The 16,512-nt window shown below is 37.7% G+C and overlaps 1 protein-coding gene across 1 annotated transcript in view; it reads right to left on the bottom strand.

The window, feature by feature from the left end:
• Window positions 1-4,845: 4,845 nt before the first annotated feature.
• Window positions 4,846-16,512, bottom strand: part of LOC140228464 (tyrosine 3-monooxygenase-like) — a 37,529-nt gene continuing 25,862 nt past the window's right edge. Inside the window, exons 9-17 of the mRNA XM_072308679.1 lie at window positions 16,128-16,178; window positions 11,062-11,160; window positions 8,818-8,864; window positions 8,144-8,279; window positions 7,142-7,211; window positions 6,399-6,455; window positions 5,735-5,830; window positions 5,239-5,372; window positions 4,846-5,005 (exon numbers count right to left, since the gene is read on the bottom strand). Coding sequence (XP_072164780.1) covers window positions 4,846-5,005; window positions 5,239-5,372; window positions 5,735-5,830; window positions 6,399-6,455; window positions 7,142-7,211; window positions 8,144-8,279; window positions 8,818-8,864; window positions 11,062-11,160; window positions 16,128-16,178 — 850 coding nt within the window. The remainder of the gene's footprint in view (window positions 5,006-5,238; window positions 5,373-5,734; window positions 5,831-6,398; window positions 6,456-7,141; window positions 7,212-8,143; window positions 8,280-8,817; window positions 8,865-11,061; window positions 11,161-16,127; window positions 16,179-16,512) is intronic.

The raw sequence follows: 16,512 nt of genomic DNA, 5'->3' as shown, positions 1-16,512 counted from the left end.
ATAGATTACTCGGGTTGAACGGGTATGAATGACCATACACTATCATTTCCTTATCACAGACACACACACAAAACAGAAATATGACATAAAAGCACTTTTATGTATTCTTGACCTCTATTACACATTTCAAGACAATCAAAAGAGTATTCCCACGCAGACATCCATTCATAATGTAAAACTGGCAGGAAGATAAACCCATTGTGCCCTCTGAGTGCCGACTAGAGCAGAAAACCCCACAGCACTGTATATACTGTCCAATGTCTCTGGTACTGAAAGGGTTAAACCATTGTTAAGTGCAACTCCATGGATTAAGTGCAAGGTCTATCGGGACTTCAGAATCACGGAGGCAAAATTTTAATATCGATTTCTGGCACGTGCTATCTTTATTACGACTGCCCCTTGCATACAACTTTCCTTTCCTTGAGTTTGCTTGAGGCATCATGATTAGATTTTTTGTTCCCTCCAAAAGGTGAGTAAAATGCTAGCCCGGACAAGATACCATAGCGTGCTCCATCCTCACATTTTAATGCATCAGTTTGTAGCATACTGTATCAGATTAAGCTACAGTACATGAGATGTAAACGTAAGACAACTATAAACTTGATCAATAGTTTTAGTATTCCAACACTAATACAGAAACACATTCTTCACATTATTGTTCGAGGGAGAAAGGTTTTTGATGATACCATTTGTGTTGGTGTTACCGCAACCCTTTCTCCCTCAGTTATACCATGCAAACTATCAAGCAACACATAACATAATAGTTTCTTACCTTTTATTTTGCTATAGGACTATAGCCGACTACCTTCAGATATTTTAGTTCATTTTGGACGCGGTGTATTCAAATACCGTGTTTTGGACACAGTGTATTCTAATACCGTGTTTTGGACACAGTGATTCAATCAATACCGTGTTCTCAAGATCTTGATATCAACGTTTACTGATATCATTATTTTGATCAGAATGACTGCTCAGTGAAGGGAAGGTACAACAAATATCGAAATATTATACAGAATTATGGCAAGGTATCAAAATTTCGCTAGGGTCTGACATCGTCAAGATCCGATTCGAAATATTATGATGCCCTGTCGCACACTGGAAACTCGAGACATGCCTGACTTATCTTAACCATGTATATATAGTAATGCAGTGCAGGAAGACAAACTGACACAGCACAACATAGTTTGAATATAAACAACACCTCGTTCAGTAAACTAACAACATTTATATGATTTCCTCCCTGAAACCAGAGATGTGCATGTCATAGCTCACATTACGCCTTACGTGACTCGAAACAGCAATTACAGCAATGGGGCTCTGCATCACAGATCTTTTAAAGAATGGAAAAATTTGCCCGAAATTTCACGAATCATCACAAATTCCCTCTATAACAATTACAGTGAGCTGAAAGGGTCATCTATGCCATGCAACTAACTTGCACACAAATAACACGCCTTTTACCTTCTATCAAGTTATAAATGGAGGGGGAAGATGCTCTTAGTAACAGCTCGTAAGCCATCTGATATCGTTTGCAAAGCACGGTGAGATATTCGTCACATACTATACCCAAAAATAAAACTCACTCACAGTCATAATCATAGAATCATACTCGATGATGTACCAGTCACTTGCGAAAATACACTTTTTTTAGCCTGATTGGAAGACTCCTCAAGCGCAGGTTAACTTTGAAGAGATGACATGAAATCATGAAAAAACAAACAAAAAAACAAACCAACGGGGTTGAGCAGATATCACTGGCTATCACACGCTATTATTCACAATGATTACGTAAACTTTATATCGGTGAACCTCATTTTAAAATTGTGTTAGGGGCAGGTACGAATCTAAGATAGTGACTATCTAAAGATTTTTAACCATTTCTGTTCGTACGTTATAGGCGAGAAAGTGTAGAATATTCCGTAAAAGACGTAACACCATAATTTTGTTTCAATTGAAATTATAGGTATTATATTTACCAAGATGCCGATGAAATCATAATTTCAGTTGCATTCCTCAATATACTTCCTGAGAGCTGATAATACAGCCCAAGTACATTTTATATACACTAAATGTGCAGAGCAAAGTGAAATATCTATAGCATTTTTATAAATTACATGTGTCCTTAAATACAAACTACCAATCGGGATTTTGTTATAGATACAAAATATCTCAAAGGTGCCGATCGTGGAATAGACTGCCGTTATTCATCAGACTAAGTTTTGTTTTTATTATTGTGGTTTGACATCCAGTTTGCCTACAAAATAATTAATATACCACTTATGATTTTATTTGTTAGAACACTACTGCATGATATATACCTACAAAAACTTCGCAGATTACTTGAAGTGTATTCACTCGGCATTCTTAAGTTGATGTCAGACTGCGATAATTGATTATAGATCTCATATAGCATTCTCTAGAGACTACATAAATGCAGTATGTATTGATTAATTACTTTAGAAGTTTTGCTACTTGTTAATATACATATATCTTTATGCGTATATTTATATGTACATAATAAAAGTCAATATATAAATATAATAGAACATGTATTTTCATGGAGAGAATCACGACATTATTATTGACAATGCAAAGTATACAGTTTGATAACAATATTGATTTGCAAATCAAACAGAAGATTCCACTGACGTAGTCCTATTGTCAACTGCCATTTACAAATCATAATTTTGCACAATCTAGTCAATCAGGTTTGCATGCTCATATCGTCAATCGAAAAATTAATCAACTACATGTAGTAAAATGTGAGAACACATTCCGAAGTAAATCCTATCCAGACGATAGGGACGCAGCAAACGTCTAAGTATAGATTTACAGGTATGTGATTAACTTATAAAGGCACTTCATCTATCCAAATAGTTACCATAAAATCTAGCCAAGACAACAATCTGCGCACCAATAATATTTATAAGCTTGTGATACGATACTACTTTCTTTTATAAGTTCCAGAGCCTGATGCTGTCTGAGTAGTGACTAAGTTTGAACATTTTCCTGCTTTGTTTTGTTTTGGGGTTGTTGTGGGTTTTTTTTTTTTTTTTTTTTGTCTAGTGGGAGTAGGAACATTGTGGTGTGTTGGAGGAAACGCTGAATCCTATTTAAAGCCTAGGATCCTATTTTCGATACATGCGCGATATGTACATATTTGGACAAGCAGCGTTTGTCGACGATGTTGCTCTTAAGTCCCAGGATAAAAATGGGCAGAAGTGTAAGTTGGGTTGTAGATGGTGACAGAATCCTCTGAAAGAGCAGTGTTACATAAAGGGACTGTACAGTACTGGTTGAGGTGGGGATTCATGTTGTGAACATTCCTAAGTGAGATAGTGAAAAGCCTCTTATGAAATATGAAAGAACGTGTAATTTTAAGGAGGATTCAACGTTTATTTGATGAAAATTGGTTTTCAAATGGCTGAGATATCCCAAAAAGTGCTAATAATAAAAGGCGACATGCCACAACTTTATTAGGATCTCTTTGTTTCACCTTGTTTTTGGATATCTCAGCCATTTCAAAACCGATTTTCATCGAACAAACTTTTGATACCCCTTAGAACTGCATGCTCTTTGACATCTCATAGAGTGGTTTCTGAATATCTCGCAAAACGTTAAAAGCTAAATCCTCACCTCGACCAGAACTGTACACACCCTAAGTGAGGGTACTCTGGATAAAACCTCTCTTATCATCATTTCTTTGTTTTCTTTATAGTTAAAAGAAACCAGCTCTATTTTCATCACGATTAGTTCTTTTCCTACTATGCATAACTATGACACTCAGAGTTAACATTAGTTCTTATTACGGTAACCATCATCACTAACAACTGTTCTAATATCGTGCAGTCATGGTGGAACCATAAAACATAATTATCTTGCAGAGAAGCAAAGAAAATACTCGAGTGCGATTCCTTACATTGATCGAAGCTTTGTACATACGCCACAAGCGATGAATTCATGAAATCGGGGTGTTTATGTTCTTTGGTGTTGACTGAGAGAACTTCTGACATTCATGAGATTTTCTGACTCTTGAATTGGTCTTTACTTAAAAGTAAAAGCAAAAAGAAATCCTCAAGCATCTATTACACAATACTAGCAGCCGAAATCCATGTGATCTCTCCTATAGGTGGCGCTCTTCGTGCAACAGCAAGAAAAAATGAACACTGTATGCGCTCTGTACAGTTGTCAACATGTTGATGTAAACATATAGGTACATACGAATGTTCGCAATGTCAATATGCTTGGTGTGTTGGGGTCTTTCGGCGTTTCGAATCAACGTACTATTTGTTTGCTGTACGTAACGAAATCAATGATTATCATATTTGGTAAAACATTATTAGAGCATACTCGGGGCTGGGAAGCTCGTTATTATTTCGTATGGCATCTAGTCATCAGTATCATGGACAGGCATCTATCTACCTTCTCCATGCCTAATGACACGTAACACCCTTCGTCTAGGGAGGCTGCCCTGGTTGATACGATCGTACAGAAAAAATGGCAAACATCTTCTCTTTAAAATGCTTTCCATACAAATACATTATGACATAATAACCTATAACCACATTTGGCGTATGAAGTGACCCGTGATTGTATTACCTACGCCACTTTTTTACTCATGCAGCTTGTCACCAACATTAGCATAATAATTATTTTCGTCGCAGCTTTTGAACTACTACGCCTTTAAAGCTACCACTTTCTTATCACTGATATACTTGAATGAATAAATCTATATTATACATTTGTAATAGCATGATAATGTTTAAATACCGGTTCTTAAAACACAACCTGTTTCCCCATGTTGTTGTTTTTTCTGTGGAAGCTGTATTATCGTGGCTCGTTGTCTTACGTTAATTTTTCTATGGCCGATGTCAGCACCACCATTTGGTCGTTGAGGTCGCGGATGGCGTCGCGTAGCTTGTCGACTTTGTCTATGACCTGGACGCTTTGGGTGTAAGGGTCGTATCGGACGTTGTACGGTCGCGCCATCTTCATCGCGTACAACCTGAAGGACCCGATAAAGGGTTTGGAATAAGGTTGGGTGGTCGAAATTTAGAGGTTAATATTTTTCTTAACATGAACAGATCTCTTTTTTTCATCCTTAAACAAAGTTGTTCTTATTCTGGTAATTTTCATCTCTTAAGAAAATCGTCACGGAAAAGATTGCACACGCAAATAAGCAAACATTAGAAGCAAAGAGAGTGATGTAGACAGACACAAAAGTGAATAATATGATACCTCAGTTTAGATTTGGCGTCATCGAACGAATCAGACACGAAGTAGATCGGTTGGTAGGTTTTGTCCTGGTACTCCTGTACAGCCGTCTTGTTGGGATCAAAGGGTCGATGCTCCGGTTTGTCGGAGAGGGCGTACTACCATGGAGCAAGAAAGAGAATGATAACGTTCTGGAATATCATGGTAGGAAAGCTAATATATATGCCTGGCAGTGTCGTTAATCGAAAGTGTAACAATTTTCATATTCAGTGTTATTTCTTTGCCTATATGTTATAAAAGGGTTTATAAAACTTAATTATTACCTGGCGGTGTGAGGCAAACTTGTTTAATGACTTATACAACGTAGTTTGATTCTTTTTCAAAGGTAGTCGAACATAATATAGGCCCTATAATCAAATTAACGTCCATACTTAATCAGAAAACTGAGCATAACCCATTGTTTACTCTTTTTAAGAACCAGTTTTGTATATCACCAAACCTGACACCTTCCATACCATACCTGCAGCTCTCCAAATGCAGACAGTAGTCCGGCGCCATACGCGCGAATTTCTCCGTCTTGCTTGCATAGGCCAAACTCAACGGTGAACCAATAGAGCTGTGATTCAGAACAAACATGAAAAAAAAAAAATGTTTGGCAAATATTAATCCTTGAAATGATACGGATTCTAAACACATTTTGTTTTAAAAGGTATCAAAAACTTTACAAGAAAAAAATAACGAGGAATTCGCCAACAGTGCGGAGAACGAAAGTATACTTCACACTCTTGAGGGAAGTAAAGGTATTATAGCCCAACACATCAACAATCCTACCGTGGAATCTCACAAAAAAGAAAGGCCCTAGAAAAATCGCCAAGTCCTGAAATTGTTAGTGTGCCTTATTGTTTTACAACATAAAGAAGTGAAAAGTAAAATTAATTTCTGGTCAGTTTACATTTGTTTTTTGTTTTTTGTTTTTTGTTTTTTTTTAGAAGAAGTCACATTTCATTATTACAGTGAGAATAACCTGTTCCCACTTTCTTGAATTTCACATGATAATATTATGTCGTCCAAGCTGCGATATTTCAAAACGACCGCATAAGCGAGACGTTTAGCCCGTGGTCTCATGTTTTTCCACCAGAGGTGGGGTGGGGCCCCTCTAAAAAGTAAACGAAACTTATATTTACCGTGGCCAATCTGGTTATATCCTCGTCTGACACTCCTAGAGAGGCAAGACCTATTTCCTGCATGAAGAAGAGAATGATTATCAAGGATAGATTTTACACATAATAGTAAGCCTCGAAGATTTCGCTTACACGATAAATAATATCGAATAAAAGACTAATCTGTCGTTACCACGACTGCACTATTCCTAGTGCTAGAACCATTTCACTTCATTTCATTTCATTTCATTTCATTTCATTTCATTTATTTTCCGTTTCCAACTGAAAATGTCACATAATTATAACCACAGCGTGATAGGCTGAATACAATGAATACAAAGTGTTTTAAATTACATCGCCACGTGAATTGTTCTGTCATGTTTTGGTAACAAACTATGAACAAAGTCATACAGAATTAATTGATAATAAATGCTGGGTAATTTGATTAAGTATGCCGCTGGAAATGGAGGTGCCTACTAAAAGGCTTAGCTTGTATATTGCTATTAAACATACCACCTTGAAATCTTTCCACACTGTCAGAGAATGTCAACTTCAAGAAATTCAAGGAGATCAATACAGGAAGTCATTACACATTTCTCTCTTTGGAATCATAATGTAAATGCAAACATTAGGAACTACAGGTTTACAGATAAGAAAAAAAATGATATAAACTAGTAGTCAATAGGTTCTTCATTGTGGCGCACTCGTGCACGGCGCAAGACATAGCGTAGTTGATTGCCTATAGATTGGAAATGAGCGAGCTTTACCTGAGAGAACTGTGCGAAGGTTGGATCTGCCAACATAGGAACGTGTCCGAGGAGTTCGTGGCAGCAATCTCTGTGAAAAGCAAGAGGAAAATCTATTTTCATAGTGTTGCCTTCTAATGTTGTTTTTGTGCTTACGTAGAGGCACTTGCCTCCTTGATTCACGACATTCTTTACGCGAAGACTGGGAAATTGCCTGTTAGACCATTTATAAACTTACAAATGCATATACAATGTAAACATATAAAAGTTATCCAAGCTCTTGGGACTATACCTGACCAGCGTTTATTTGTGGCGTATATATGGTATGGACAGGCGAAAACAGGAGTAGAGTCTATGCCTCTGAGATGTGGTATTATTGTCACATGATTATACTAAATACACTGCATCCTCCTTTTCCTGAGTGCATTTGGACTGATATTAACTTTACCTAGTGTAAGCGGTACAAACTGCACCAATCGCCTCGGATTATTGTGAGTTTACTATGTAAGCACCATGGAGATGTTCAAAGCTATGCTTTTACATTGTATACACCATTATATCAGATAGATAATGCATGATCATCTACAAAGCATCAGGATTTTCTTTGTTCACACTGTGAGAGTAATTTCACGGTGAAAATGCTTCAGTCCTGTGGATATTCATTCAGTAGAACACATAAGATTCAAGGTGACGACAGTGTCTACAATCTATATCGCACATTATTACTGCCCAGCATTCATTTCAAAGATTCTGTAGTTATTTTTGAAAGAAATGTCAAAATTGAAGAGTCGTATTTCCGACGCAAATAATCTGGGACGATAAAACAATTTCTCAGTCCGTTCCCACCTTCCTCTACACGAGTTCTTTTCTTTTTTTTCTTTTTTTTTTGCTGAATTGTTTTCGTTTGTTTGTTTGTTTGTTTGTTTGTTTGTTTGTTCATCTATCTATTTTAACAACTTATGCATTTGATGTTTCCACAAAGCATATAATCATAGTCCAACGGCATAGACATTGCATACTCACGGTTCAGGGGTGTGCATGGGGGCGGAAGAATGGCGGATGTACTGCGTGGCTTGGAAAACCCTGAATGCGAGACTGGCAAGAAAATCACGTGCCGAAAGAAGACCAGCCACCGGTCGCAGCTGAAAACCAGTCTTAGCTAAAGAAATCGAAAACAAAAAGGGGTGCATGACGATTCGTGTGTGCCTGTACCCCCTGTTTGAGATCGATTATAATTATGATTTTTTTTTTAATAAGTGATTTAATTTAACCGCATTTTACAAGACCGCAGTGGCTTAATGCTTTGTAACATTCACAGCGACAGGTATGTATCTATGAAAAACAATTATGGTTTAACTTGAACTTTGTTCTAATCTCAATTTCTGGACGTGCGTATTTCGTCATCGCAATGAAAGGAAATGTTTGTTTGTTTGTTTGTTTGTTTTTTGGTGATGGTGGTGGTTCCCAACTACATTGACAGACAGACTCAGTAATATTTGCATGTTGTCAAAAACTCGTCAATCTTTACACTTATGTAAATCTACATTTACATTACGTTAACGTTTTTTGGTCTGCTTGTTTACTTTTAACCGGTAATTTACATCGTGATGCAATAAATCACAATCCTGAAAGCCACATTATTGTACTATTCTGGCTAAGATAGAAGGAGTATTTAATGGCGGGGAAATGACACTTACCTTTCAAAAAGTTTGACACGTCTTCAAGTTGCGGTACAAATGTCTCGCTAATATGAATAAAAGAAAAATAAATCAGAGAAAAATTATGACATTAATCAATGTTTCTTAAGCAGCTCATGTAGGGTTTTAGTGATGTACATTTATTAGGAAGGGGAAAGGAGATGTATTTACAAAGGTATCGAAGACGTCTGTAGCAGTCTTGTGGCAACAGTGAACGAGTACTAACATCATTCTCACATCAGCAACATGCAATAATAACAACACCGGGTAATTCCTTTTCTGATACATCCTGGGCTGCATTTTGCGCTGTCGACTCATTCAGGATGATGGGGAACGACCTCAAAACAATCAAATTAATGGTCCGATTATTGAAGATGAACAATCTTTACATTCCCTCTACAGTGTATGCTGGAAGTCCCTTTTACCCAATCGATTCGGTACAATGAAAGAAAATGCTAAGAATGCGGTGATTGCATTCATTTCAACTTGAAGGCAACTATAGATTTGAAATGACTACAGGTAAATTGACACTTCATTCTGATTCACGTCATTTTTATTCACATAATAATCGATACATAACGTACATGTATTACATTTCGGGGGCCTGAGAAGAAAAACTTGTGCGACCGATTTGTCTTTTTATGTTTTCGTATCTATCATTGTGTTTTCCCTCTCCCTTCTTCTTATTTATTACCATTTATATACATCATAGAATATAATATAATATAATGTAATATAATATAATAAAATGTAATATAATATAATATAATATAATATAATATAATATGATATAATATAATATAATATAATATGATATGATATGATATGATATGATATATTATATCATATCATATCATATCATATCATATCATATCATATCATATCATATCATATCATATCATATCATATCATATCGAGAATATATATCTAATCCCGCTCGTTATTTATCTGTCTTTCTCTATATATATCTTACACTCTGTCTATCTCTATCCCCTGTATATTCTTTACTTACATTCTCCTCCTCTTTTTTTCTCTCTTTCTCTCTCTCTCTCTCTCTCTCTCTCTCTTTCCGTCAATCAATCTCAAACAACGATCCCTTCTTGTCTTCACTCATTCAACATTCACAGTCGAGTTTCGACACCATTGACCAGGAGCGCGTGATTGAGGTAAGTGGTACTTTCGTTTTCTCTCTTTTTTCTCTGCTACGCAACCTCTTGCTCATATTCAACCCATTTACCGACCAACCGAAATGTCATCTGGAAGATAACAAAATTCGAAACTCATAAAAGGGCAAGCGACAGCGATTGGGCCCTAATACCCGCACGACGCGAAAGACGAGCCAAAAATCAATTGCACCCAACAAACTGGCGGCGTGTGCGTTACCGCCACTGGAGGACAGACGGACCAGACAATCATCCATCTACGAGATTTCAATTCGCCAAGGACTTCTTAATCGTAATGGGCACAGTTGTAAACTGACTTCGACAACTCGACCCCCTTAAACTCACCTGCGAATGGACACATTAATGCAGATTGTATCAGGCTTGAATTTTAATGGTTGTGATTATCTATGCGAATGATTGGAAGCTCTCTTGTTGTTAGGCGATGACCTTCGCCAAAATGACGCCTGCATACCAAGTAATCGATTTCGCTTCACAAACGTTCTTAGTGTGTGATTCTTTCTTTAACAAATTAAAAATCTTAGAGAGTCGATGTAACGATTTGAGAAAGGTTAATTGAAAAGGCTGAAGTTGGCAGGTGGAAAGTTACTTCTTACCACATAGCTATTTGAAATATACCCGACACGATGTTTGACTGAACAACCAAGCATCCCTGAAAGACAATGACTATCAGCTCTGATCTAGTTATTTTTCACGTCCTCTTAAAGTTCTCAAGACATCATATCTTTTTAAGAGTCCTTGTGGAAATGATGCAACTAGCATTGATCATGAATGATTATCCTGTCAATAATTGTAAACTCGCAAGGATATCTTAAATGAAAATGACAACATTATTCTGTGCATCATAGTAGACAGGTAAGTGGTATAGATAGACAACATAGAAGCAGTATAGATATAGCAGTATAGATATAGATATATATATATAGAAGCAGTATAGAAGCAGTATAGCAGTATAGTAAAGATAGCAGTAGCATAGGTAGTAAAGGTAGCAGTATAGATAATAACTCTTATCAGTTCCTAGTGAGTTAACTTTCCAGAACTATCTCAAGTTACGATGTTTTACCTGTAAAGCCCTTCCTTCTCCAGAACGTTGAACGCGTCTATATGAACCTTGCAAGCGTGTGTTGGGAACATGGCTTTCAGCTGCCGGTAAATCAGTCCCCTGCGAAGAACAGTGGAAAAAGAAAGAATAAAGATGTCAAGCAATATGACAAACTTTGCTAAGAATCATGGTAAGGCCATAATCATGATGAAGAAAGGAAACACCTGTACAGTGTATCTTGATTTTCATATCGTGCTGATACTTTCCATTTCATGACAAGGGGGTCACGATAATCGTGCTCATCTCTTGTGTGTTGTTCTCTAGAGATTTGGCCCTTTACTTTGAATGGTAAAGGTTTACATCAGCGAGATTGCATTTACTTCGCCTATCTAAAAACACGAAATTTTGATGATCGATTAAAGAAAGAAAACAAAAACGATGGCTTCGTATACATAAGGATGGGTATTACCACCCATCACAACCTCTTCAACACACACACACACACACACACACACACACACACACGCACACGCACACACACTTATACGTGACATCCTTATTTCTCCGTTTTAGCAAAATCGGCGCCACTAAATGATAAAATGAATGATTTACAACGCTTAACCCTTGTCGAATGTGAATGCATATCGGTAATGTCAAATAAAGTTTGGTTTGTTACGAACGAAAAAAAAAATAACGACTTTCCTGGTCATTGATAATCCAACAGCATGCTGCAGACAAGCAGGGGAAATAGTCAAACAATAAGATATATTACAGAAAAAAAAAAGAACTTGTTATCTAAATAAAAAGTCATGATTTGTGTCGACACTAAAAGAACCTGTCACGCCTGTACTAATACCTGATCAAGCTTTATGATGACGAAATCAGAGAAAATCTGACGAAATGTACCATCGTAAACATTTATCAAGCCCCTTTTTTCAGGATCAAGTACTTTAATTGTGACAAATCTTCACGTGAGGGTGTGGGAGTCTTCATTGTATGGAATTGACATGACGATATTCATGACTTAAGATATTAACTTTGAAAGAAAAGAAAACGATCACACACACACACACACACACACACACACTGCTTGGACAGGGCGTACCCTTCATACAACTTGTTTAATGTAAGAAGATGTCGGACACGTTTATTAATCCTTTCATGATTGAACAAGAACATTCGATTTCGAGGGGGAAAAAAATCCTCTGCAATATTGACAGTTATCTGAAATATTCACGCATTTGCTCGATGGTAGAAGATACACTCATCCTTTCTCATGTCGATCGTTCTACTTCAATATCTCTCCCTCTTATGTTGTGTCCTGGCAGAAACGGGGTATCAATCTGTCAAAATCGACGCTCGCATGCCATGAACTACTGACGTTAATTATAAAGTAACGATTATCGCTACATTACACCTCCTCTCTCCGCGATGTAATTCTGCCCATCCATCACCCACTACCTGTCCACTTATTTCGTTCTTCTCTTCCTCCTTCTTCGTTTCCTCTTCTTCTTCTTACTTCTTTCTGTCTAAACCCAATATTGTCTGTCCATTTACTCTTCGAGTGACGTCACACAAATGGCGCACTGCGCGGAACAGTCTTCAATTCTACGAGTAACAAATACAAAGTCAACACACAGTGCTTTGACATGTTGATGGAGACGTCAACGAGCGCGATGCCATGTCATGTAATTGCTATACTCGCCGCGGCCATGACCAGGCCGCAGGGAACATACAGAAGGGTCTTGAGACTATTGAATCTTTCTTCCAATTTCTAGCTTATCGGCAATGAGGCGACCCACAGCACTTGAGTGATCCAACGTGTATATCACAAGTCAGACTGGTAACTATGATTCAATCAGAAAGAGAGTTTCAAACTTGTGATAACTTAACAAAGTTTAATTTAGAATCACAGATCATAGGTACGAAAGAAAACCACTGCAAAGTTGGAGAATGGTGTAATATCAACTTTTCTTTTCGTCCCATGGATGACCATGAAATAATGTATTTATTACATGTATATGTAAGTATTTCTCTTCCCAAACTTGTCTAAGGTTTATCTAATTCATATTCAAAATATTATTTCAGGCAAGTAAATAAATCATGAAGATTGCATATTTCAAAGAGGTCTGCAGGCTTAAAGCTCTTTCTTTTGAATACTTATATAGTTATGTCAGCTAAAGTGCATTCCTCTCTCTCTAGACAACTCAGTTTTGACTCAATCTCGAAAATACGCAGGTAAGAAAGATATAACTTTACTTCACGTCGAGTCTCAGAACTGTGTATCGATATCAGTCGTCCATTCGTACGCCGAGATCTACTACCGCGCTCCAAAATAACTCCGGTTTTATTGCTCGTATGTGTACCGGCGTGTTTTCTTGATATCAGTGTATTTCCCCGGGGCCAGCAGCTGGCGCTGTAATTATATCGCCCGATCGATAATCTTCGATTACGCCGATCGAATACCTGTGGCGCACGGCGCATCGTCAAACACGGTTTTTGTCATATATCGCGGGAAAGCGTGCGCGTTTCTGGATCCTCCAACTACTAGTACTTGACGTGCACGAACACAGTGTACACGCACGTCTTACGACCACTAAGACAGTACAACTGGTTATGTTTGACGTGACCAAAATAGCAACACTTTAGCTTGAAATATCTGACAGCTGCTCAACCCACATCTGCACATTTCTTTTCGTCTTTTTTTTTCTTTTTTCCTTTCCCTTCTCTTTTTCTAGTTAATAGTAGGGTAGAGATGTCAACAGGGATATTAACTGCCACCAGTTGAATGAAAGTAAGACAAACTTTTCATTATTCCTTTTCATTCCAACTTGAAGGAGGTGACAAATATAGCAATTTTGCTCGTTTTCAAAGTAAAATAGAGATCTAGAATAGTGGTTAAAAGCTTCAGCGAAACGACCGGCCGACCAAACAATACTTGCCCTACTAGGATAGAAGTTTACTACAGTATACAGGAAATATCGATAACCTTTCAACTTCTCTCTGGTGATGATGTAGGACGCTCTCTTACTGTTTGCTCTGTTTAATGTTCCGTGAGCACTGAATGCCAGAGGAACAGAAGCCTACATATTTATCTGCGACTGTGAATGATGGACAATTAGGAAGTGAAAGAAAAAAACAAACACACTCACAAAATGTAAAAAGCACAGTTCGAGGGAAGCGTCGGTGCGAAAGACTCAAGACATCACGCAATATCTCTGCATCTGGGAGTGAGCTTGTGTCTTGTGTTTCCGATGTCTTTCTTTGACAAGTAATGTGTTTATTAGTTTAAATGTGAATATTGCGTGAAATAGTGCGCAGAGATGCCATTGTATCAAAGAAATTTTATGGACACACAATAAAAGCTCTTTGTATACTAATCTCTTTGTGCGTACACAACTGGGCGTGGTTTGTTTTTTTTTTTATTAGTAGAATGTAGTTGTTTCATCAAAAGCTGTCCACGAAGACCCTCTTTCTCTGTTCTACTATATCGTCCACCTTCCTTTATAGACTTATAGTTCCGATGCGGTCTTCACAGTCTCAAATTTTTGTCTTTGGTGTGAGGAAGAGACGAAAATAAGAGTCCCTGTCTCCAGAGGCGCTTTGTAGGGACTGGTGTAAAAGACTGCCCTCATGTGGCTTTGGCAAAGCAAACTGAATATCCGTTGAGACAACCAGCGTTATTTTGCTCTCTATTAACATATTTGCACTTGGTGGAAGTTGGTCTAGTAATGAAAGTTTTAAACGGCTTAGGATTATTATTTTTTTTTTCTTTTTTATCGTGGAAGACTCCGTATGACAGTATAAACACAAAACTTTGGGTCTATATACCTGAAATTTGCATCTCACCAATCAGGCCAACAGATGTAAACTCATTCATCTTTTCTCATTCCCAATTGAAAATTATTTGAATAGTGCTTAATTTGTTGAACAATAATATCCACTCTTGAGAGATATGTCGCGATGTAGAAATGACCCCATTTGTTACTTTGAATTTTCGATATCAAATTCCTTTGGAAGCGACCGGGCACTCAAACGTACTCCTTTTGGACTATAAAAATACTAGTAGGCAAATGGAATCTACGGGGAAAATAGGCTGATAAGTATTAATCACTGGCAAGTATTTGGGGTAACACAGGCGACATCAGCGGGGAGAAAGTTTTCCCCTTGGAAATTTGGGAGATTGGAACGTACTGAGTGATAAACCTAGATTTAAGGAGTGACAGATACACAAAGAAAAAGTGTGTAGGATATTTCGCGACAGATAGACATGTACATTCCCTACGCGCACACATCCGTATACACTCAACCACTTAATTAAGAACACGCACAATCAATCATAAACGAAGAAACGCAGAATTACGGACACACACGCACACACACACACACACACACACACACAAACAAACAAACAAACAAACATTCTCACACATATGCAATCAGCACCATCGCACGCATCCACGCACGCTCGCACTCACTGACATTCCCCATCCCCAGCCCTCATTCTCTAAACAGTTCCATTTGTTCTTTTAGACAGATTAAACAAGCATTTGCATTGAAGCCTCATTTAGTTCACCCAAGTTCCATGAATCGTAGTATCAGGTTTCGGCGGCACCGAATATCGGGTAAGAAAAAAAAAACTATCAACATGCGATATTGACATAGCCACGATATGGGCCAAGTAATGCTCGGCGGTCAAATCGGTCAAGAGACCGATGAATGTGCAATGCAAGAGAGTTAAGAGCTGTAGCGAGAGGTCCCTCAGCTACACGTGATAATTTATGCATGTGATCCATAGTTTAACGACCATTTACAACTGATGAATTGGCTTCAGAGAATTAGACTATCCACACGTCATGCTCTCATTACAACTCGGACAGTGGGGTCATAATTATTCTTTGTATTGCAAAGGGAATGATGGTTCCTTCACTGTGAAGTTCAATATCATTTATGCAATACAGAGGCTTTTGGCTTTTGTAGTACATAAAAATACACTGATGTATATCATCATAAATACACGAGGAGAAACACAATAGAAATGGCTTGAGTTATTATCATGACAGATCAAGAGGAGATCGAATACTTACCATGTTCGAAGCTCTTCTTCCGTGTAGTCGACCCGTGGTATTGGTTCTCCGCTGAGGATAACGAGTAATAAACGAAGGAGAAGGTCATAGTAACTGGCGTGATTGGAACATGTAACGTCAGGGCTACGTCATAGCTGTAAGCGTTGGTGTGGCAAAAACAAAAGTAACGTGTCCTCGGATAACGATCACGTGAAGGAATTTCTATTGTACAGTCAAGCCATCGAATTGACTTTCTGCTAAATACCAACTCTTCGATACATACCAGCTTTTATTAAGTCCCTTAGACATGACGACACGAATTCAAGGCAATTTCACCTTGTGTAGGCAGAATGCTAGTCAACGCTACAAATATATTGTAGCGTTAGACTGACATTATAATAATTAC

The sequence above is a fragment of the Diadema setosum genome, chromosome 5 (assembly GCF_964275005.1).
Source record: "Diadema setosum chromosome 5, eeDiaSeto1, whole genome shotgun sequence".
NCBI classification, from domain to species: domain Eukaryota; kingdom Metazoa; phylum Echinodermata; class Echinoidea; order Diadematoida; family Diadematidae; genus Diadema; species Diadema setosum.
The sequence above is the reverse complement of the archived record's forward strand: the minus strand, read 5'-3'. Positions and strand labels throughout refer to the sequence as shown.